This window comes from Rissa tridactyla, chromosome 1, assembly GCF_028500815.1.
Source record: "Rissa tridactyla isolate bRisTri1 chromosome 1, bRisTri1.patW.cur.20221130, whole genome shotgun sequence".
Classification (NCBI taxonomy): domain Eukaryota; kingdom Metazoa; phylum Chordata; class Aves; order Charadriiformes; family Laridae; genus Rissa; species Rissa tridactyla.
In genome coordinates, this window is record NC_071466.1 from 150,888,858 (window position 1) to 150,912,975 (window position 24,118).

The 24,118-nt window shown below is 44.6% G+C and overlaps 1 protein-coding gene across 3 annotated transcripts in view; it reads right to left on the reverse strand.

The window, feature by feature from the left end:
* Positions 1 to 136: 136 nt before the first annotated feature.
* The window catches only part of BCL2L13 (BCL2 like 13), a 45,365-nt gene continuing 21,383 nt past the window's right edge, over positions 137 to 24,118 (reverse strand). The window contains exons 6-7 of one of the 3 annotated variants that reach the window (XM_054189566.1): positions 19,339 to 19,482; positions 137 to 7,109 (exon numbers count right to left, since the gene is read on the reverse strand). In XM_054189566.1, coding sequence (XP_054045541.1) covers positions 6,297 to 7,109; positions 19,339 to 19,482 — 957 coding nt within the window. In that variant the 3' untranslated portion in view covers positions 137 to 6,296. Of the gene's footprint in view, positions 7,110 to 15,676; positions 15,702 to 19,338; positions 19,483 to 24,118 lie in introns of those variants that run through there. The other 2 variants (XM_054189577.1, XR_008464639.1) reach the window with 2 other exon arrangements.

The window sequence follows — 24,118 nt, forward strand, 5'->3', positions numbered from 1 at the left end:
GCAGCAATAGAGACACTGGTCCTGGCCTTGTGCCTTGCATAAGCAAATCTTGTGTAAGTAAAGTAGCTTTTTTTTTTTTCCCTTTGGTGCCTGCACTAGAAAGGGGGTGGGGGAAAGCACAAAAGTAGTCTACACATTAATTTTGAAAACTGTACCATTTATTAAAGTGCAACCTGGGGGCATGGTCTTACAGCAGTGTCCTATTAGCAGAGGGGAAGAAAATGTACATACCCCTTCCCTTTAACTGAATATAGAACAATGAAGCTGGAAAGAACTTTCTTTTAAAGGTGGAAACACTTTTATTAACCAAGTGGCACAAGAAGCTTTAGACAGTTTTCCCAAGAGGGCTGCACTTGCATATTAAAAGGAACAATATGACCAGTTCCTTAGATAATAGGTGACTTGAGGACCAGTCAGGGGCTCTTCCCCCAGGCAGGCCTCCTGAGAACAGAATCTGAAGTCCCTGCAACTCTGTCTCAATCTGCTCAAGCCCGGCAGAAGCCTAGTAGAAGATATCCCCGAACATGCATGCTTCAGCATCGGTCCCATTAGTCTTTGCGATTTAACAAATCCAGTGGTGTTCTTTTGGTCTGAGTGGGTTTTAGCTTTACACTCCAATAAAAGCTTATAATGCAAGTTAAAAATGGGGAGAGGCCCCCTAAAGGTATAGCAGTAAGATGCATCCTCTGCAGCTTGTTCTGTCCACAACAGTGTTCCTTCCTTCCCCTGCAGATACTGCAGGGAGATCAAAAGCAGCTTCCACTGGAAGCTAACTGTAGCTCCCCCACTTCTACAGCATAACCATAGACCTCTAGCTCGGAGGAAGCAAGTCAGCCTACCGAAGAGACCGAGAGAGGGTCAGCTCTAAGTAGGAAAGGAGGGAAAAAAAAAAATGTGATAAAGTTATTTAACTTCAGGAGGTGGATCTGGCTGTATTGCTAACACTGCAGCTGACCCCTGCCAAGCTGCTGCAGTTCTCCTTCCCCAGCCCAGCACGCTAGTCAGGAGAGTTCACAAACTGAGTACCACTGCCTAGAGCTAGCCCTGCAGTCCCTGCTCCGTCTGGGCCTGAGCCGCTGTCTCTACCGGAGTCAAGTAGTGGTTGTTTAAATCTTACAAACCCCCCCATTATTATTTTTTTTTAATGGCAATACAGGGCTTGCACTTTGAAGCACAGATACATACATGGAGTCAAAGCAATACTCTTCTTGTGACCTTCCTAGTGCTGAAGCTAAGTAGACCAAGCCAAATTCAAGTCATGCCTAGCTTCTGCCTTCAATAGGTACAGGTCCATGGGTCACTGGGAAACATTTTCTCCTGTTGTGTAACCTCCTGGAGTAGATGCTACTCCTGTTGTATGTATCTGCTCCTGTTGGAGTAGACACATATGCATGAGCTGACCTTCAGAATGTTTCATGGCTGGAGTGAGACATTCTGCTGAAGACCTGGGCTCTACAGCTGGGGCTGCGGTCAACCTTCCACCGCCCTCCCCCACCACTATTTCACAGCAAAAGAATCTAGTACTTAAGAGTCTCAAATTCTGTAGCATGAGCTTGCTCTGGTTCAGCGCACGAGAGACTATGCTACCAGAAGCACTTCTAATTTTTTTTATAATATTTTATTTTTTTGCCAGAAGAGCAAGATCTACCTTACTAGGGCTTTGCTAGTACTGTAGCTGAAATTAAATGCAAGGAAGGTTTATGACCTCAGATTACTTTGTCTCCTACAATCACTAAAATGAAAAAAGACCAAACTCCAGACCCTCGCTTGTTTAGTACTAAGAAAATTTTTCATTTGTGACCATTAGAAAGCATCGATTAGTTTAAAAATACAGTGCAAAGTGTTAACCTAGCTGTGATCAGAGCTACGTGAAAAGGAAGGAAACGGGATTCTGGCAAGAGAACTTGCCCTACACGAGAGCACTCAGCACTACAGCTTCCAAGCGGCACTTGAGCTGCAGAGGCCTGAGCACAGCCCCCAGCCACGATGAAAAAAGTCAAGCCCTCACAAACAGCAAGGATGGATTCTAGCAGTAGTGATAGGCAAGAAACGACCAACAGCAAACACCACACCAACAGGCACTCCACCTCCAGCCAGAAGTTAAACTGGTGTCTAAACCCAGGTGCAGTACTAGACAGCCAGTGTGCTTCCACTGCCTTGTCTGGCACAATGCTTCTGGTCAGACTGGTGCGTACCTGGAGCAGGCAGCTGCTTAATGCGTCACAGCTGAATGGAGAGAAGGCTGCAGAAGTGTTGCTTTCTAGCCTCTAGCTTGTTTCAATTGGCCAGACTCAGTATTTTAGCGCTAAGCTATTTTCAGCAACCAAATTATCATCCTGAGAACCCCCCGCTCAGCATCCACCTAGCCTGACGAGAACCGAAAGCTTCTGTTTTTCAAGCAGCTTCTCTGCATGCCCAGTAATATTTAGATTTTTGCCCCAGATGAGCAGCTCAGCACTGCTGTGCCAACTACAGCCACCCAGGCCTGGATCTGCTGAAATTTAAGGAACTCGAGAGCCAGGAGTCCACCAGGCTCTTGCACAGCACGCAGCTACAAACAAGCAGGGCCATGGCTCTCTAGCTGTGTTTTTCTGGGCTTTTATGCAACAGCGGGATTCTGGGTTTCAGTCTTTGCTCCCGGCCTCTTGTTCCGGGAATGCTGCCTGAAGAAAGATCTTTCCCAGCTGCAATGCCCAAGTCAGCGTAGCTTAGAGTTAGGCACGACTGAAATTTAAGTTGCACCTGATCTTGAAAGCCTTTTCCTTGCCAGCTCCTTATTTAACATGCTGCTCACTGCAGTTCTGTAAGTATTTAATACTTTTTTTGTAGATCCAGTCCTCTGCTGTTTTAGCATCTCAGCTTTAGGGTGTGCTGCAGATGAGGATAAAGTGAAGAAAGATTGGGTCTAAGGTAGATATTTTATTAAGGTACAGGCCACTCGAGGACAGATATTGAGGCACTTCTGGGAAGGGGATAAGCAACACAAGTGAGAGTAATTCTATATGCCCTTTTGTAAGTATATAGCTACTGCCTTTCCTCTGCCAGCTGCAAGAGATCCACTAAAAAGAGGTCGCATCACACAGTTCAGGGTAATTAGACCCTGCAGTTTAGGATTACTTTAATTTACTTGAAGATGGGGGTGGGGAACCAAACCCTTCCATTTTCCAATTCACACCTTTAATAGAGCAAGCAGCCTGGCACTCAAGCCTGTAAGGATGCTGTCATCTGAGCTTACCCGCCCTTTGGGGACTTCCGCAAGGCCTGTCCCAGCTCTGACCACAGGACTCCCAAATTCAGTAGCATGCAAGTCCGTAACTGACGTTTTTAGCTAACGGAGCGTTCCCAGAGGAGACGCGGAACGATAAAATTCTCTAAATGCGCAGTCAGCAGGGTGGGGGAGAAGATGGTACAAATTCTTGCTGCCTGGTCAAACCTGTAAGACCCTAAAATGAGAAAATAAAGAAGGGACCAAACCACCAGAACACACGGTGCAGCTGATGCTCCATTAAATGTAGCAACACCCCAGATGCTCAAGGCTTTCACCAACCATGGAAATGCTTAACAAAACAAAAAGTCATTTGTTTTCCTTACTACGGCTGCCACCTTCTTCTCCCTGCTGTGTGTAGAAGACGACACATTTTATTTAATGCCCCACTGGGCTCCTTGTGCCAACAACCTGGCGTGGATTTGTTCTCGTCTGTCCTGTACCGATCTCCCGCGCTACTACTAAAACAACCACTAAAAGAACACCTGACCTTGCCCCCCGGCCCCAGTCTGTACACAAATTATCCAGTGTCCAAAAAAACCCATCTCTGCTTCAGAGCGCACGTGGGTACTTTTGTGTAACCCCACTGGGTGGCTAGAGCTGGGGGATGTCCCAAATGTAGGTGCATCATCTTCAGTCAGGAGAGGACGTAGGTTGGGTTAAGAATGGCCCTTCTCCCACAGAGAACGTGCCCGGAGAGGAAACCAAAGCCGTCAGCAAGGCAGCAGGAGAAGGGGAGGCCCACCCGACCAGCAGCCCTGGTCACACAGGAACAACCAGGCACCCTCACAGACTGTGTCACTGTCGCGACAGGGGAAATGAAGCAAAACTGTAAACAGTCGTGCACATCCGTGACAAAAGGAGCATTAAGCCACCTCTCCTCTCCACGCGAGGGAAGCTGCCGTGGAGGACCAGGAGAGGGAACTGCAGTGGTGGGAAGGCAGACACCGGAGAGTCTGTGGCGTGAGGAGGTCCCAGCGACCAGTTCTGGGCACACAGCACAGCAGTGACAGTACCAGCAGGGCACCAGGAAATGGCCAAAAAAGTCAATTCTATTTTGCAACACGGTAAAGGGTTTCTTTTTCTGTTAAGGCCAACCTGCTGCCTTTTGTACATGGCAAAAGAGAAAATCAATGATCAGCAGTAAAGTCCAGAACTCCAGAGCTCCCGCGTTCGGTCCGCAGCAGTACACAGGTGACAATCCCTCCTCTCAATATTCAGCTTCACACACACACAGGTCAAAATCCGAGAAGTTTTCTAGAAAATTCACTCTCAAAAAAAAGCTTAAACAAAAAAAAATTCCTCAGAATCTGCCACGGTCTTACTGACTTCCCAGCATCCTGGGATACGTAGCAAGAATATCCTAAAATAGAGAATGTGCTAGAATCTCTTCATTCTCAGATCACTTAGGAAACGGACTCGTTAGGAGACATACTCTAGATAAGGTTATTTAGAAATAAAGTACCTTGTCTTTGTGCTTCATGAAGAGTAAGCTTCCTGTAAGCTCACGATTGCGGTTTTTCCATTATCCCAAGTTCCCTTTCACCTACCTCCACCTGGTCTAAGCCACAGCGCCAGCACGAACCCCCTGAGATGCCTCAGTAGTTTTGCCTGGAAAGCCGAAGGTCTTGCCCAGAGAGCTGCCGTAGGGACAAGGACAGACAGAGAAACGCGCACTGCGAGAGGAACACTCGTGGTTGGATCCGACGTTTACTAATGCGTACGGCAATACTGCAAAGGCTTCTCTTCCCGCGCATTTGTGGTGCTGTGACTGCAGGAAGAGGGATTTACTTTTTGCCAAAGTAATTTTCTCACCACCTGGGAACCTGTAAGTTTAGCTTATTACAGATTCAGGGTCGCAAAAGGAATCGCACTGAACAACACTCCGGGGTCAGGTCGGGAACAGGCAGATAGAGGAGATGTTTAATGCTGTTTTGCTCAGTTACTAGAATCCATTGCTTTATGTATCTGGGATTCTGTCACAGCCAAGACCAAGTTAGGACTAAACATACTCTGTGCTTAACCTGGGAAAAACGATAGACTCTAGCGTGATACAGACAGCGTGGCGATTCACCTTTGAATTGCGCAGGAGGCATCGGCCTCACGTCCACGCAGTTTTGCCGTCTCTTTGCTGAACAGACCCTGCTCTCAAAGTACTGGTCAGAACGGCACCGTCTCCAGCATGAATTTTGCACCTCTGGTAACTCAAGGGTGGCAGTGAAGTGGGCCCGGCAGGAGCAACGCAAATGGATTCTCCAAACCAGCAAATAGCAGTGTCCCCCCCACCCTCCTGGGCAGCCCAAAGCACCGTCCTGAACCTCTTCCCCCCCCAGGAACAGCAGGATGCTCAGAGATAATACAGCTATAGAGAGGCAGCATCTTTACAGGATGGGGCTCCAGTAAATGTTAGGGGCCAAAACCAGTGTGAGCAAAGAGGTAAGAATAAGCACTGTCCCACTGGGGCTTAGGAGGAACCTGCGAGGTTACGAGGAGCAGTGCTGTACCTGAGAGGAAGCCAAGACAAAAGGGAGACCAGCCTCTCGCTACAGGACTCAGGTTGGCTAATAAATGTTTCTTAGGGAGGGTTGGGGGGGGGGGGGGGGCGCAACGGGAGGTGACAAGACAGCACAGCTGCAACAGCGGTCAGTCTGAGAAGCCAAAAACTCCAGGGGTTGGCGGCAGCTGGCTCTCCCCTTCCCCTGGGGATTCTCTGTTCCAGTTCCTAGAGTACGAGCACCCCTTTCTTCAGCACCCGCGCTTAAGTTCTTAAATTTGCAGATTTTTTTTTTTTTTTTTTTTTAAAAATACCCCTGTACTTTAATCACGAAAAACCAGTCCCCGCCCCAATTCTACTTAAAAACATGATTGTCCATAGCTGGAGGCTTATTGAACGACCTCACCCCATCACCATTAAGTTACTCAGATGTCCAATTAAACAGCAGGCAGCTCAACCTTTAGGTAACACAACTACAAAAATTGGATCGTGCCCTCTTCTCTCTCCCCCCTCCTCCTCCTCCTCAAGAGAGCTCCGTTATTTTTTTCTAAGCGCCAGCGCTACTCCGACCGCTACAGCTAATATAGCTACCGCAGCAGCCCCACCGTACAGCAATATAGATTTCCCTTCCGGCAATAAGATAGGCTTCTCCTCTGCAGCGGAGGATTTCTCTTCTATTTCTTCCAAACGGCCCTCTTTCCCCACTTTTTGTTCCCCCGGAAGCAGTATTTTCTCAGGTTCTGGTGCAGCTTTTTCTTCTGATGGGGCTAACTTTGGGACAGGTTTACTTAATACGGGGATTTCAGGTTCAACAAGCTCTTCAGCCGCTTTTCCCTTTTCCTCCTGTTTTGTACGTGGAAGTGCAGAGGGATGTGCTTTTTCAGCAGCAGCAATTTCAGCTGGAGGTTTTACTTCCTGTAAAGAAGCAGGGGTTTCTGGAAACGCTGCCTGCACGGTCTCTGCAGCGACGGCTGACACCACGGCTTCCTCAATCCCCTCCGGTATCTCTTCCTTCTCCACGTGAACAATATCCGAGTTGGAAGAGTTGTTCTCACTCCTTTCTTCACCCCCTCCGTTGCTGTCCAGGCTTTTGACTTCTTCAGGATCCATGGCCACTTGCTGCCAGGACTCGGGTCCCAGGGAGACCGGCAGGCTCTCCGTGTGCCAGCTCTGACTCGCTGACAGGGAGACGGGCAGGCTCTCCGACTGCCACGACGTGGTCACTGTGGGGGACTCCGGGGGGCTCACCTGTCCCGAGTTGTCGCTGGTCAGGATGTAGATGTCATTACTGTCCTCTGCGATGAGCCCGGGGTACTCTTCCTCTTCGGATTCCAAAGTGAAGACCGTCCCCTACGAACAAAAAGGAGGACACAACACGTGAGCGATGGCTGCAGCATCGCCTCCCCTGTACGGGAAGGAACAGGACACCTGGAAACTTAGTGGGGCTGGCGGAAAGATGAGACGGCCTCGGCAGGAGCAGCAGGTGTCTGACCTACATTTTAGAAGAGATTACAAAACCCAGCTGGTCCAGCCGGCATTTCCAGAGAATGGAACCACTTATAAGAGCTTTGCTGGGAGCTCCTCCTTCCCCTGACGTTACCGCAGCGCCGAGGACATCTCCAAAACATACCACGTGGGCATTATTAACCAGAGAACAAGATACCAAAGTCTGAAAACCAAACTGAAACAAAACAAAGAAAAAAGAAAGCAAACGTAAGTACACAAGCCCAGCTGAATACCACTGCCTTCTCCATTTTGTGCAAGCGCGCTGTATTGCTCGTCCATTGTCATCTAACAGTTTCTCTCACATTGACTTTACCACATTTCCAGTGCTAGCTGAAGCCTTTATTTCTACATTGTATCAAAAACCTGGAATCTACAGCAATTCTAGTATTTTACTACAAACAAATTTAGCTATTCTTAAATGAGTTCACTTTCCAAGACTGTCACGATAACTTTGGCTACACAACTTAAGTAAAACCAAACAACCGAGCACTGACATCCAAAGATGCCGACAGGGTTGGTTTGTTTTTATTTAGCTAGGAAAAATCTGTAGACATCCTAAAAATTTTGACAGCGGGCTCCAGTTAGAGAAACTGCACGTGTAAAATACTGACTGCTTCCTTCCTTACAGAAAGAACGGCGCTGTTGATCCCAGTCATGTGTCGCCTGCTGAGTACACAGAAGAGATTTGCTTCAAGGGGAAAATTACAAGAGGAAAAAAAAATAAAAATCTAAGTGCAGGAGAAGAACCTAAGATGGGTGTGATACCAAGAATGTAAGCAACAAGAGCCAGGGGCAGAGGGGAAACCCCAAAGCTACGCCGTATAACAGAAGTCTGTGAAACCATTAACAAAGATTCAGTTACTCCCTTGCTCCTAACAAAACCGATTTGGACGTTTTATCAAGTACCGCAGTGCTGGGAGCCCTTTCCCTGCAAATTCCACATTCAGTTATCAAGTTTACCTATTTGGTCCCATCATAACACGTAAAAAAAAAAAAAAAAAAAATCCATTTGTTTTCTTTTTCCCTGCTCCCTTCTGCACGCAATAGTTCTCCTAAACCACTCCAAGCAGTTGTCCTCATCTTTTCAAACCCTTCCTGACACCTGTGAAGTTGGCGTTTGGTTGTGCTCCAGTCTCCTATCAATGGCTTCCCATTCCAAGACACCTCCTCGGTTGTTCTACAACTTTTTATGGATTCACGCAGCGGTCTGTGTCAGGAGCCGATCCAAGTTAAAAACAAACATGTTCTTTATTTTGCTGAGTTGTTTTTAATCCTGATCAGTGTCCAGTCTGTCCCACTGAGATGCTGGAGCGCGACTGCGGGCGGAGCAGGGCCAGCAGCCGCACCTGCTCTCACGGGTGCCAAAAGAGCTGAACCGATGCCAGCTCCCTGCTTAGAGAGCTGGAGGAAAACGCATTTCAGCTTCGGTAACTCCAAATTACCACTTAGTTCTTAACATACAAGGAGTTCAGGGCCTACAGGTCAGTGGTTTCTAACTTTCAGCAGCGCATCCGCAGAGCTCATAGCTCTGGGCCAGCAGCAGAGCGCTCTTCTCTCAGGGGAGCACGAGATGCCCGGACTCTCCACAGAGCCACCGGGCACACTGCAATTCCTCACTTCCCTAGCACAGGGAAGGAACCCCACACACAAAAAAAACCAAACCAAAAAGCGAGTTGCAGGCACAGGAGAGACAGCACAAACGCTGCGGGTCGCTGGCAGTGGCTGCAGTGAGAGGAAACGAAGCAGGAGCGGGCCCCTGGCGAAAGCACCGAACTGGCACTTGAGAGATCTGCGCAACTCAGGGGCAGTAACGCTTCCATCCTTCACAGTGGAAACTATTCCTGTATCAACAAACTTTGAGAAAAGGGGCCAGTGGAGCCCGAGCTGAGGATGGGAGTGAGGTTTCTCTCCCCATTCCCCCAAAACACCTTGCCATTCTGCAAAACCTGACGGACCCGCTCCTGGAGACTTCTGTACAACGGTGGAGGCTGTAGTACAGGACAGCACTGGGAAGGTCAAGATTTTGTGACGTATTTTGGTAGGGGTGGCATCTAAATCTCATCTTCTCAGCCCGTGGACTTTTGGAAAATATTTGTGGATGAATAAAGGAATCTCACAGAGCACTTCAAAAGGAACTTTTCTTTATAAATGCCTTTAAATTGCTTGGATACGGGAAGCAACATCCGGTGCAGTAACACGTTCAGAAACTCTAAAGAGAAATGGTACACAGAATTCCTCAGGAGAAGCTTAAAAGCAATCAAGCACCTAAGGATCTCCACGAAGTCTTGATTCAGAAGGAAATAAAAATTAATAAAGCGTTACATTTGTGAAAATGTCCAGACACCACACACACACCAACAAATCCAAAGCAAGTTCTGCTCTGCGAGCAGTGACTGAGAATTCAAGACTCCGGTACCCTCTTGAAAGCCACATTTCACTAGAAGAATGAATTTTTTTTAAAAAATGCAGCTTAGGCCGTTAAAACAAAATGGAGCTCTACAACCTAGGAGGAAGCAACCAGCATTGCAAAGCAAGGGCAATGGAAAAGAAGAGCCAAGAAGCCTAAGTAAAGGCAGAGGTTGCCAGATCCAAAGAGACCAAATCCTGAGCAGTGTGGGCCGGGGCTGCTGGGCAGCATGTGCAGGCGGGACTCCGCACGCAGCCCCAGGCTGTCCTGCTCCAGCAGACACTGGAGAGCAGCAGAGCAGGGAGCGGGTCCCTGTGGTTCACTCCCACCGCCCCAGGCTGAGGGTGGAGAGGCAGCACCCCAGGCACAGTCTGGGGCAGTACGTTTGTCCCTTTGATCATCAGGATTTCCTCTGGATGGTGATGAAGTAGGAAATACTCTCACTGTGATGTCAGCTACTAACAGACACCTATGATCACAGAAGTTTTTTTTAGTTCCACAGGCGATACGGACTCAGAACAGCAGCAATTAAACAACGAAATAACTAGATGTACAACCTGCGATCTCATGAACCTCTGTACTACCCTCCTCTACGCTCTACCCTTCCACAAATCCGAATCAATTTATTTCCCGCCGGCAGCACATCACAACGAGCCAGACTACAGCTGTAATCTGACGCTAGCGAAAAGAACAGGGACACACACACAACTGGTGGCAGCTCTTGTCTTCACACACCACTGGAAGTGCACCCGTACTCTTGGGACTGGTTCAACGTGAAGCATATAAAAAAATATTGCAAACCCACACTATGCTTGTGAGATCTGGTGATTGTAGCAAACTTCTTTTCATTAATAAACTAAAAAAAGCACCAAGTAGGGCCATGTTCAGGCAGGCTAAATTCCCCTGAAGTTGTACACCGCACAGTGGTGAAAGCCAAGCACCTCTGGGCAGTGACTCAGCAGCCCACAGCAGGGAGGAGGGAGCCACCCCAGTCAAGGGGGACAATCGGGTACAGAGACCACGGTGACATTTAGGCCATCCTGATACTCCTCAATAGATATTCCTCCGGCCTCTGCTCCTACTCTATTCCTCATCTGCCACTCTTTACTTTTCCCTTTCCTCTTATAAAGAAAATCAAAGTTCTTCTTTGGGGAGGGAACCCATAGATAATTTGACCACGATAAAAATGAACAATTAACGTAGACGAAGTACCACCACAGCTACTACCTGGACTAGTAGGTGCCCAGGCCCAGCAAAATATCTCATCTCAGTAGACCCTCAGCAGGTTAACAAACAGATGGAGAGGCAACAGAGACCTACAAGGATTAGTTATTCTAGTTATTCCCACATATCAGGGCATTTTGTAAAGGCTATGTGCTTTACCGAGTGCGCACTTTGACTGGAGATACGCTTCTCACAAAATACAGGTAAGATCTGGGCAGATGCTGAGGGTAATGTGCAGGATAAACTGCTTTGGAGAGGGTACAGAAGTGAAGGGACAGTGATGGGGGAACATGGGCAATTCTCGACAATTCAAATACTTCATTAATACGTGCACCAACACCACACACCCATCCCACCTTCAGCAGAAAGGAGGTTCTAAGAGGCTCAAGCATTTTATGGTTCCTTTTCTCACGCCGTACAGACTGGAATGACCTCAAAAGAGATATCAGTCGCCGGCTCCTTATAAATCAGAGCCATATAAAGCCTGGCTGATTCCTTTCTGTCTTTACAGGCAATTTAACTTCCACGTCAGTGCCTCGGGGACACAACTCTCCAAGCTTGAAGAGACCGATCGCCCGAGGCTGAGAAACCTGGAGGAAAGCTAACACGCTGAGTGTCACTGCGTAGCTTCGCTACTTTTTCATTAAAAGCTCATGAAGTTTTAATTGAAAAGCCAGACAGTAATAGGCATTATTTAGGATATAGGACTAATATTTCTTGAGCTGAATTAACAGTTAATTCAGCGAGTCAAGAGGATAAAGCAAGGATTTTGCGCTGATTTGGTTGTGGTTTGCACGTTTATGTTGCTTGTTTGTTTTTTTCTTTTAAAGTAGCTGCAATAAAAACTGAATGACATTTAGGACAATTCTCTTGATTCGGCTACAGACCTGACCCAGAAGCAAAGCTCCCACAGACAGATTAATTCAGGACAGGATGGAACATGTGGAAGGATTTTTAATAACCCGATGCCTTATATAAGCCCTACACTTCAGACTTAACTGTAAATAAGGAATGTATGTAAGCATTTGTTTATCTGCTTTGTTTATTGTAAGCGGATAGTCTACTGCTCCAGACCAGAAAAATCGATTCCTCTTTTTTCAAATTTGGGATGGGAGACTTGCCAACTTGGGAGTGCTTTTCCTCATCCAGCACACTTACAGAACCACGTCACGTTTGTCTAGAGAAGCAAGAGCGAGTCCCTCACCGCAGCACCCTGCCACTCCCGATCCCAACCACCGCCACGCGAGGGAAGAGCTGGCACTAGTTATGATGAGAAGGAGAACCGGGTAGTTCCCTTCTTGGTTAGAACACAAGGATGAGCACCGCAGGTGGGGCAGTCTTGAGGAGAACAACTTTAATTCTGTTGAGGTGGCATCTGCAGACCTAAAAAAGGAGCTCCAGAAGTCCATCACTGTCCTCAACCTACGCCGTTTGACTTGTAGGAATTTTCCCCAAGACTTCTACAAGTGACAGAAAGCGCTTCTAACAAATGTTCTAGACTAGCCCTCGGGACAGGCTGTAGCTATAATATTACAGGGTGAGCTACACTAGACAACTGTAAACTGGTAACAAAATAATGAAAAAAAACCCCTGAAAGCTCTTCCAACAAGCAGAACCCATCAGTTTGGATTCAGCCGTAGTCCTGCCAGCGTCAGTAATCCAAACTTTGCTGAAAATCGCTTGCAGCAGTGGATTCAGAACACTACCAACCTTTAATATATAGTAGGAAATTCCTACTTAAAAACACCTGTCAAGTTTCAATTATGATTTAAAGACAACAAACATAAAAAAAAACCCCACAAATTTGGAAACTGACTCTCATGACTAGTACACTATTTTTCATGGTTTTCTAATAGGTCTGTTATTAAGCGCATAGAAACAAGCTGACTTAATAACTATAGTGGTTACTTTTGGTAAACAGCAAAAATTTTAACTACACATAAGAAAAAAAACCCATCCTATTTACCAAAATAATAATTTCAGCCTGATTTACGTAAAGCTGCTTCTGGTGGAAATAAATATTAAAATCAAAACTCCAGATGTCTCAAAGACAAAAGTAACTTTTTTCCTAAAAACTAGTAGGAATAATAGTACATATTGAATCTGTAATGGAGATATTATTAGATAACGAACGGAAAGAGACCGCCATTAAGGCGTTCAACGGAGCACTTATTGCATCTTGGAAGCCCTGCCCGGTAAGCTCGGAAGACCAGATGAATGCAAAACGAGTCTACCTCTAATTGCTGCGGACGCTGTGTGTATTCTTCTAGGGTTTCCTTGAGTTTTGTTTTAAGTGTTATAAAAAGCTCGACTGGTCTCTCTGCTTCAGTTCTTAAAGAAGTATACACAGGCAGGTTACAGTTAAGTCTGTTCACGAAAGGAATGTTGTGGATAGGCAACTCATACAAAACTCATCTCCAAAAACGCTTAAAAAAAGCCCCCAGAAAAGCTATACAGCCCAGCAAGACACCCATACACCCCAGATCTTGATTTTGTCCAGTAGAAGCAAAAATTCTTTATACAGGTCAGAGAGAAGTGCCACCTTGTGGGAAAAAATACCTATGTTCCCTGAGCTTCCCCCCCAAACCCTGAAATGAAACAGACCCACATAAAATCCCCAAGAAAAAGAGCACCTCGGAGTGGAGGAGGAAAACGCTGGCAGAACACAAAAGTTCCAGAAGAATCTTTACCCTGATAAAAAAATCAGAACGCTCAACATGGCTACGAAGTTTTTCAGGCGAGAGTACTGGCTTTATCTTGTAACATAACCTATCACAGAGAGAAACGAGGTTCGGTCATTACTTCCCTTGCACCAACAGCGCCACAGTGACAACAGGAGCAGTAGGAACCCATCAAATGCATTTGTGCTTAAAATCTGGTGTCTGAAAAACAAAAGGTGAGGAGCGACGAACTGGTCTGTGTCCGGGGATCCTGAAGGATCTCCCTTTGGGAAAATATGAAAATTTCCCACAATAACAGATTACCCAGAGCTGTGAATGCGCTTGTTGTACGATTTCTAGCTATAACAGAGGAGCAGCCGTGTGCCGGTGAAGCACCATCCGTGCCGAGGGCTGAGCAGGGGAAGGGGAAGGCTGTGCCCACAGGGTCTGCCGGGGTCGGGAGAGCTTCGCTCCTGCCCGCACCGACCAGGGCTGCAGTTCCATCCGCCCCGTGCCTCCGTCCGCAGCCCCGCAATGCCGTGCCTCTTCAGACCCTGACAGCGTTACCCTACTAATCCTTCAGAGAAATGGCTTATAAAAGGGGCAGCTGACAACACCCACATCTCCAACAGTACATTAAAAACAAACAAAAAACACCAAACCAAAACAAAACCAAAAAGCCCTCAGGCATTTATTGTAGTATTCATCTTTGTGAAACTGTCAAGATAGGCGGAGCCAAGAAAAACAGAGTCCACAAATGGGACTGTACTTTTGAATGCGGAAAAAATAAAAATAAAAAGGAAAAAAGGAAAAAAGTCATGTGAACCAAATCAAAGCACACCGATATTGCAGCCACTGCTCTCATCCCCTTCAAGGAATGCTTTGGCTAGAAAAGCCTGCAGAAATGATCCTATTCCTTCCCCTGCCCTCCAACATAACCTCTACTACCTGCAGAGAGTCAGCACCAAAGCAACACCCTTTAAGGTTTCAGTCTTAGCAGTTTATAATGAAGTAAATTCAGTTATTTAGAGACAAATTCTTCAGACAGACTGATCTGAAGTTGTTGTAAGGGAAAAAAGAAAGGAGATCTAGTTGCTCCTTGACCATTTAAGTTCCTTCTCCCTCAGCCACAGTGCCTAAAAAAAAAAAGCTATTACTATAACCAAAGAAGTTGTCTATAAATAAAAGTGCATGTTTCACTGCCGTGGTCCATGATACAAGTGTAAAGTATAATTATTTTAAAAATAAAACTCCTTTCTAGGACTTCTCTAATTAGATTGCCCTTTCTTGCATCTCTACCATATTAAACTTACTTATCTCTCCTCCAGCAGAGCCCGTCTCTCTATTTCTGCATTGTCATTCTCAAGGCAGACACCTGGACTGCTGCAGAAGGAGTTTTTAATCCCTGGTAGCGCAAACTGACTGCCTCGCTTCCCCAGGATGGCAAGAGTCTCTTTACTCTTTTTCTCCTCCAGATCGTTAACAGACGCTAGTACGTAAATTATCCAATTGCTAGCAGCAAAGAAAATGTCAAAACCAGCAGAAAAGCCCAAGACAAAACACTGGAAACAGAGAACAGCTCTTCTAAGGCTCAAATATGAAACTGTAAACACTATGCGTATTTCAAGCAAATATACTTTTACTCTCTTTGACATAGGTAAATAACTAGTTAAATTCAAATCCAGATCTGAACATCACGAGACAAGAACCCTGGGAAGGCAGAGACAATTTCAGCTGCAGGTCACAAATACAAATAGCAGCCTCTTACTGAGAGAAGAAAGGTTATTAACTGAATACTGATAAACACCGATGGCATTCACTTATTTCACCTCTTTCAAACAACTGAAAAGCAGATGGGCTTGTAACACAAATGTGAATCTGAGAGAAAAAAAGAAAAAATAAAAAAGAAGCAGCTAGCTTCCAAGTAATCTTATAGTTTTTCCTCCTTATAGACATTCCCAGACTATTTCAACGTAGATGAAATCTAACTGTGGAAAACAGGATCTGCAGAGCGTGAGAAGAAATAAATTATTTGGAAGGAGGGGGGGGGAAGGAAGAGGAAAAAAAATCCTTACCAACTGACTGGCCTTACTGTGCACTTTTCCAGGAGACCAAGAATTGCTTCTGATGCTGCAGCATTCAGCCCTGGAGAAGTCAGACAGAGCAAAAAGGGAGGGGAGGTACGAGGAAGGAAGGGAGGGGAGGGGAGGAGAAGGGAGGGGAAAGGAGGGGAAGGGAGGGGAGAGCATGTACACTGCATGTCAGTTTGTTGAGCCCTAACATTGCTTTCGGGAAAAAGAGAAGAAAGAAACTACTGCTAAATCAGGCTGGGAATTAGTTTGTGATGGTTCAAGATAGTAAGGGAATGAGATCTTAGTATGACCATTTGCGTTCAAAGCTCAGAGCCAGTAGGAAGAAATGTGTCCTGACATGAGTCTATTTAGAGAACTTGGAATGCCAAACATGCTTTTGCTCCAAAAGAACGATCATACTAAAACTAAAAGTCAAGCAGGGTAAATGTAAGAGCTGCAGCCAAACCTGTCACTGAAATTAGTGAAAGAGGGAGGCTGTTCAGAAGCAAGATTCCCTTGCTTTCCTCCAGTCCTCCATACTCAACTTGCATCTAATAGGCAAATCTAAGAGACTGTAAACTAGATGGAGTAGTTATTTCATCTCTTCATTCACATTTATGTTGGCAGCTGCATCCAAACACAATATACTGTGCACCGCACTTCCTACTCCGAAGGCTTTCACCCTAAACCAGTAAAACAGACCAAGGGGAAGGGCAACAGCACACACAACGGCCAGAATCATAGTATAAAAATATTGTATGTACTTGAACATAAAAATATGCCAGCCATTCTCTCACCAGCCAACCAACCATTACATCCCAGTCCCACCCTACCATGAAAAGTGAGCTAAATTACAATTTTAGGGAAAATGGGAGGGGAACACTTGCTGTTTCAACACACCATCTCATCACCAGGGATGAAAAATCAAAAAGCAACTTTCTCATCTCAGAGGCTCTACCTCTAGTATCTCAAATTCTGCATTCCTCAGAAGCCACTCTGATTTCTTGATATCTACTGCATAGCTATCCAATTTATCAACCTCCATTCCCTTGCTTCTAGTTAACTGTTGTCCACCATCCTCAATCAGAAGCTTTCCTGGACCTCCCGAGCCCACAAAGCAGCCTGAAGTCTTGCACACATGCAGAACCCTCAGGAGCTCCTCCAGCCGCATCGTGGCTGCACAGCATGACGCAGCAAGTGGTCCCACTGGATGACACAGCTCTGTAAAATTCTGACTCCACAGATCCGCAGTGGGGCATAGGAAGGGCTCAGCTGACCCCTTACCTTTGACGGGCTACTTCCCTCCTGGCAAAGGTGGGCTTCAATCCAAAAACTGAGGAAGATCCCAAATTACTCAGTGCCAAGGGAAGAGACAGCACCAGAGACACTACAGATCATGTCTGCCCCTGAAAAGCTGACTCCTGTGAAGCTCTCCTCTGCTCCTGCTCCACGAAAAAACGGACAGGCTATTCTGGTATCTTAGTTTTAAGTAAGCTCTTAGCTGCTGTAGGAAAGACCTATCTTCACACCACTCCAGAGTAACACAAAAATTGAACCTCTTACTGTCAACAGCAACATAACTCACTGGAGACTCCCAGGTTTATACATTGCCCTTATGGCTCTAGCAAAGCATTACTGACAACTTGATCCAGCACACAGAGCTCCGGTGGCAGATGCTTATCTTCAAAAAAAATGCAAAACACTTGCCTGATGGCTAACAGCCTGCCAGGCGGCTCTCCCCCAGCCCTTCTCAGAAACACACGCACTCTCCCACCCTCACCCCACGCCGCGCTCCCAGCACTGCCATCCCCAGAACAACATCCCACAAATTCGGAAGAAACCGAGAAGCATGTGACTCAGTAAAAACGCACATTTCCATTACGGGGTGGGGGGAGAGAAAAAAAGGTAATAAAAGCATGTATTGCCTTCCTCCAAGTAAAGCCACAAGCCCGGTGGGTCCCCAACCCCATCCCCAGGGCAACTCACAAAGGGTCAGTGCAGCTACGCTAATTCAGCTGGAAAGGATTTTCATCACCTTGTCTCTTTCCTCGCCTCTTCTGCTGTTTCAAAAATAGCTCTGGCTTGTTTGCTGTACCGCTTATGTCAGTCTGATTTTATGCCTGACTGGATGTATACAGACAAGCTCGTAGCCCATGAAACACCGACTACCCAGATCTGTACATACATGCAGTGTCACACAAACACAAAGCACGGCCCCCTCCCTTAGAGGCCATGCTGGAAAGCTGCTTGTTTTGAGAGGCTTTATGCTGTATTAAGTATGTTTATAGCAGGCCTCAAATAAGGGCTAGAGAATAGACTGCAGCCTTTTCTGAGGGAAAAAAAAAAAGGCAGAAAAGCAAAATAGCACTAAGATCCATCTGCCTTAAAGTTGCAAGCAAGGACCTTCCCTATGATGAAAATACTTTGAAATGTGAGTGCATTTATCAAATGACCTAAGGTCATTTGGCTGCATGCTGTTAGTGTTTCTGTCCATTAAAGACAAACAATCCCTCCCAAAGGCTTTGCAAACCATTATCCACCATTGCTGGGAAGGGAAAGAATATAGGAAGGTGCAGACGTGTAGAAATTGTGGAACAAACTACTCTTAAAAAAAAGTCAGGTTGAATCCTGAAATATGAGAAGCTGTCTGAATGAGATTTTTCCTACTAGCACTTTTTTTTTTTTTTTTTTAATGACTGGGTTTTCCTGAACAGCTTTTCTTTTTAGAACAAATCAACTTGCTGGAGCCATTTCACTAATCCCAGATTAATTCCATTCAAATCTGGCCCGCTTCCCAAACCCAGTAATCTAAAGCTCAGCCTCCTTTAGCACAATTCTACCTTCAAGACCCAGCTCACTGGCTGTGAGCTGCCTCTGCGATGTATTTTTAATTCAAACTTTCTCAGCATGCCATGACTCAGGAACACTGGTTACCATGAACTGAAGATTTCCACAAGGAAATGCAGCACAAAGAAATCTTGATTGCTCATTCTATCCATGTCCCTATATAGCTATAAAATCCAACGTGCATTAGCTATTTTGTCACTTACTATAAAAATAAATTAGTACCTACTGACATTTCAGCATGAAGTGCTCCCCAATTACCTATCTGCTAAAAAACTCCCTGAAATTTAAAAGGAAGAAAACCCATATGCCATTTCCAGCAGTCACCAGAGTATGAAGACAATATTAAAAAGATAAACCTCTCAGGCACACTATCTCTTGTGACAGGTGTTTGCTTCTAAATGCAATTCTGCATGTATATTAACAGTAAAGAACATACAAACAAAAACCCACCATACAGCAAAATATTAGCATCTTTGAAAGCTAGTTGTTATTTGACATCTGAGGCCCTCTTCAATTTCAATGGCAATCCAACAAACCAGACATGCAAAGAACTGGAACAGACTGCCTGGGGAAATTCTGGAGTCCAATCACACAGGTCTTTAATGTCAACATCAGAAATGAATGGGTAAAAGTCAGTTCTGCCTTGGGGCAGAGAGGTGAAACAGATGACTGCCCAAAATCCCTTTCCAACTATATGGTCCTGACCTCTTGTTTTCTTTTGGTTTTTTGCTTGTTCTGGGACATTCCTTCTCTCATCTGCTTACTTTTAGCAACCCCTCTTAGCTTTCACTCCTATTAAGACCAGTATCACACTGAGAAATAAGCTTTAAACAAAGTATGAAAATTAAACATTATCTTCTTACCCATCCTCCTTGTTGAATGATATAATCTGCAGAATAGTCTTCTAGATATGTCACCCCGAAGTTCACAAGTGCGCTCAGTGGTTCCTGGCCCCGTCTGGTTAACTCCATCAGAAACTGTTGTAGCAGAACCAGGGGTACCAAGACCTTCAACAAGGATTGTGAATAAATACAGAAAGCATTATCAATACTACTGTAGGTGAAACAGAGGAATTCATATGGTCCACAGAAAAGGTCTGAATCTACAAGTCCAAGGGACTATACGTTTCATTTTTATGAAGACATAAGGCAGAAACACAATACAATTCAGTAAGAAAGAAGCACTTAATCTGAGAAGCAAAGCACCACGGCCTAACTTGAGAGTTTCACAGAACAGGACTGCAGTGCCTTCTTAAGCCCCATTTTTTTCCAACACCAGATTCAGGTAAAGAAGCAGAACCGGTCCAGAACTCACTACCCCGGAAGTGGAAAGATGCAACATTATAAATAGTTTGAAGGGACATGCATCCAAACTGTATTTAAACAGCAAACTCATACACATTCTTGAATAGATACGCTGCACTAGACAGTCTCTTTAGAAGTACACACTTGGCTTTCAGACAGGACAGAAAGAAACAACTCCCCCCAGCAGCATAAGATTACAGACACAATTTAAAGTGACAAACACAACCCCCGCTCCACGTTAAACTCTCCCTCCTACGCCAAATTTAACACGTACAGAATTCCCTTCCTCATTTCCTACTCCCATTCCTCCTTCCAAACCATTTAATAACTGAATGCTCAGCTTTTCAGCAATGTGAATTGCTCTAGAAGATGCTGGACTCTGTGAACCCACCTCCTTTGTATTACACAGTTCTAGACACTTCCTTCTGAAATTATGGTTTTGTTTGCCTAAATAACATGCAGTTGAACTTTTAAACTCTAAATTTATTCTCCTAGAGCACGCGAGTGGCCCGCTGGGCAAAGTTTATATGCAGCACCAGGAAACTGGTATGAATTGAACCATTAGCATCTGAAAAAGTGCTGTTACGATACAAGAGAAAAATATTTGTAGGTTTTACTGCACCTAGTTTGTGACAACTGCATTGCACATGTATTCACTGTGCTAGTAAGAACGTTGTTTCCCAGCTGCACAGGGTAGATGCAGGCTAATACTACTGCCCAAAGTGAATGCCAACTGCCTCCTCCTTTCCCAGCCTCCTCCTCCTTCAGCCCGGTTTTCTTTTCTGTAAATACCCTCCCCATTACTATTCCCAGAAATCACACTTCAGGATGAATAGCTGGAGGAAGACGAGTAGGAAAAGTAGGCTTTGAGGGTTTGAGATTGGTATTAAATTCACGATGGAGTCACACTGAGATGGACAACTGAAAACAGATGGGGACCTTAAAAATGCCTGTAATCTGATAAATTTAAGATGTTCCTGCTGATTATCAACTAAGAGAGTCCAATACCATGACGGACAGGTTATAGTATTGTTCTTTTGGGAGGAACAGTTAACTAGGAACAAGATGGTGCTTTAATTTTTGAAAGCCTTGGGGTTTTTTGAGTTTCTTGCAATTAATCTCAACTCAGAGGCAGAAGAGGTGGGAGCTTACAGGACATAAACATAAGGAGCAGGTCAAGGTGAGGTAAGTGTCAGAAGAAACATCAATCTTTTTCCAGCAAAGAAAAAAAAAGCACGCTGTCAAGATGAGGCATCGGGCACACCCACATAACTCTTCAACAGCACGAACACTGAGATCTCAAAATATTTGACATTTACTTTAAGCTGAAGGCAAGAGAAACAAAGGCAAAAAAGACTGCTTAGGAAATGAAGAGAGCTCAAATGTTGGCATACTGAACATGACTGTTGCCTTCTTCCTTTGCCAACTTAAATATCTAATCCATCCACTTCTCCCAAATTTAGCAAGCCTCTGCAGGCCTCAGGAGCGAGGGACCAAATTCAGACTCTAATATCTAGTCCCATGCAGGCAATAAACTGCGCCTGGTTTCCTTTCCCACTGACATTATTGACACTTCTACCTTTGAGATCAGGAGGAACAGGAACAGGTTTGCGTGATACTGTTCCTAAATTCATGCAGGAAATTACCTTCACAGCCCTTCCATAAAGGTTAACAACAGCTTTCTGTACGTTAGAGTAGCTATGTGAATGGTGATGAGATTGAACTAGACCAAGGTAAAAATATAGCCGTAGCAATTCAAAGCAAGTGCAATTCCCTCCACCAGTATGCCTGGGAAGGAATGCTAGGGGCTGTTTATATTTTGACTGAAGAAAAACATACACAATATCAAGCACAGCAGGCCAGAAAATAGTTGGCAGGAGGAAACTCCTAGGGAATCCTTAAAAAAACCCACAACTTTACTATCAAAAGATTTCTGATTAATCATGTAAATGAAAAAATTCTGTGAATTATACTATTGCAACCCCGTAGTACACTAATACAAATTCAAATGTATGCAAAAAAAAAAAATTACAAAGAAAGTTCAGATACTTTGAAGAAGATATCCAAAGTAACTGCCACTTCTGTGTGCCTTCTTACTATTTCAACATAAAATTAATCTAATTCTTTACACTATTCTTTCTTACATTTCTGTTGTATTAGTCTCTAGCTCCATTAAGCAGTAAAAATGGGACATTAAGACGACTGTTAACCTACTTACCAGCTCAGTTGACTCTCAATATCAGTATTTGTTGTCTATCTATCTCATGCACAATAGTGTGATTATGTATTTTGGAGTATGTATATAGTACTCAATTTTAAGCAAAAAGCATAAAAACTCAATAGTGGAGTATTTCAATTTTTTATTACATTTATTTTACTACAGAACTATAATTTGCCCTAAGTGTGAGGTGGTTTTGTTTTGTTTTAGAGAGCCTTATTTCAAATACAAGATGAAGACGACTCCTTTTCTTTACAGAATCCAACATCATGCCTATTATGTTCACATCACAATTTCTGAGAAATATATGAAATAATTTATTTTCCCGTAATTTTTTTACTGAGAACCAGCACTTCCAATGTCTGTGGGTAACCTTTGCTTCTGTGGGATGTTAATGGAAGAACTGATGTTCCTATGTATTAGCCTACCCTGCAATACTTCCTCATTCAGATTGATATTCATGTTTTAGCGACTAAAACCAGTCTTTACATCCCATGTGCTAGTCGGTTAACCAAATCTCTTCAGCAGTTCAAACACACTACTGCACTCTGGAAAAGATCCACATTTTTAAATGGAAAAAATAACAGCTATATTTAGAAGTGCCTTCTTCCTGCTCATGCTTGTATAATGAATAGGTTCTTTGAAAACTCGTATGACTGAAGATGACACCTTCCCAATTGTAAACCTGATGGATCAAACCTTTGTCCACATTCAACCTCCAACCAGTTAGCCAGCTAGGTAATCCAGTACCTCCCAGAAGTATATGCTTACCTGTATGCCATGTTTCTCATACACATAACAGAAAGGAAGGTTTGCAAAGACTGCTTTGAGTCTGCTTTGTGCCACACACACACGCTGGGCCTTTAAGTGATCGGTGTGGCTCTCTGAGTGCCCCACATCCAATATATTAAATAGAGGGGCTTTTCTACGTACACACGTATCATAACACCTACCTACAACGGCAAAGGCCTCAAAAATTTAAAGTGAGATTTTATATACTAGTTCATAGGCTACTGAAAGCAAGAAGAGCATCGTGCTGTGCAAGATGCCACTACTGAGCACAACAGACACAGCTTACATGTAACGGAAAGCGCATTTCATCTGCCAGCTTCAGTTGTTTTGTTTTTTTTTCTTCTAGCCTGGATCAAACCACAAGCCTTGATCACACAGAATTCCGTCTGTGGGAAGGTATTTCCACAATTTTAATCCTTTGACATCTGCCACAGCACAGCTGCTGTGCATCTTCAATTTCTGCTCCACCCAAAAAACTATGGGACATGTAACAACCCTGAGCATGTAACAGGGAGTGATTTATTATTCTGTTCAGCTAGATGTAGGTTTTCTTATTATTTAGTCATAAAAGGGAGTAAGCTTCGGTTCTCCTGGTAAGAGTCAATTTAAATATACATCCTTCAGATTTTCACAAACTTGAGAGCAGCACAGCCTAATTTTGCTGCTGTATGCCTGCTAATTAGACCTAACGCTATGTCTATTTATAGCTACTTTTAAAAATTATTTTTCTACCAGCTTCTTCTTTAGAATGAAAATTAAGCTAGGTTGAGGTTGGAGGAAAGATATCTAGATCTATTCTGTTATAAAATATGATTCTGATTAAGATCATAAAGGAATTCAAAAGGAAATGAAACCAACACAAATGTATTCCATCTCCTCAAAACAAGTATTATTAAAGGAACTGCTTGGCATTCCTGAAGCATCAATCTACCATGAAAACAATACAAACAGATGCTGTATTACTCTACAAAATTTCCATTGGGGTTTGCTCGTGGACTATTAAGTTTTGTAGCAACAAATGCTACGGGTAAGCAAAGACGATGGCAAAGACATCTTTCTGGGTGATATTCTCAATGAAAAGCTGGTGGGGCAAAAATCCACTAGCCACAAGGGCTGCACAAATGTTGCAGCAACAAAGGCTGATTCCTAAACCCCCAAATGCAGCTGGTCCATCTACCCAGGGCTGTATCTTCAAGAGGTGTGTACCAATAGCATATGGAGGCGCAGCAGGTGACTGACAAGCTCCATCCACCTCCTCCCTTGCCAACTGAGCCACAATGACTGGTTTTATGCTCGTTTTTAGTTTTCGCCAACTGAGAAGTAAAATGT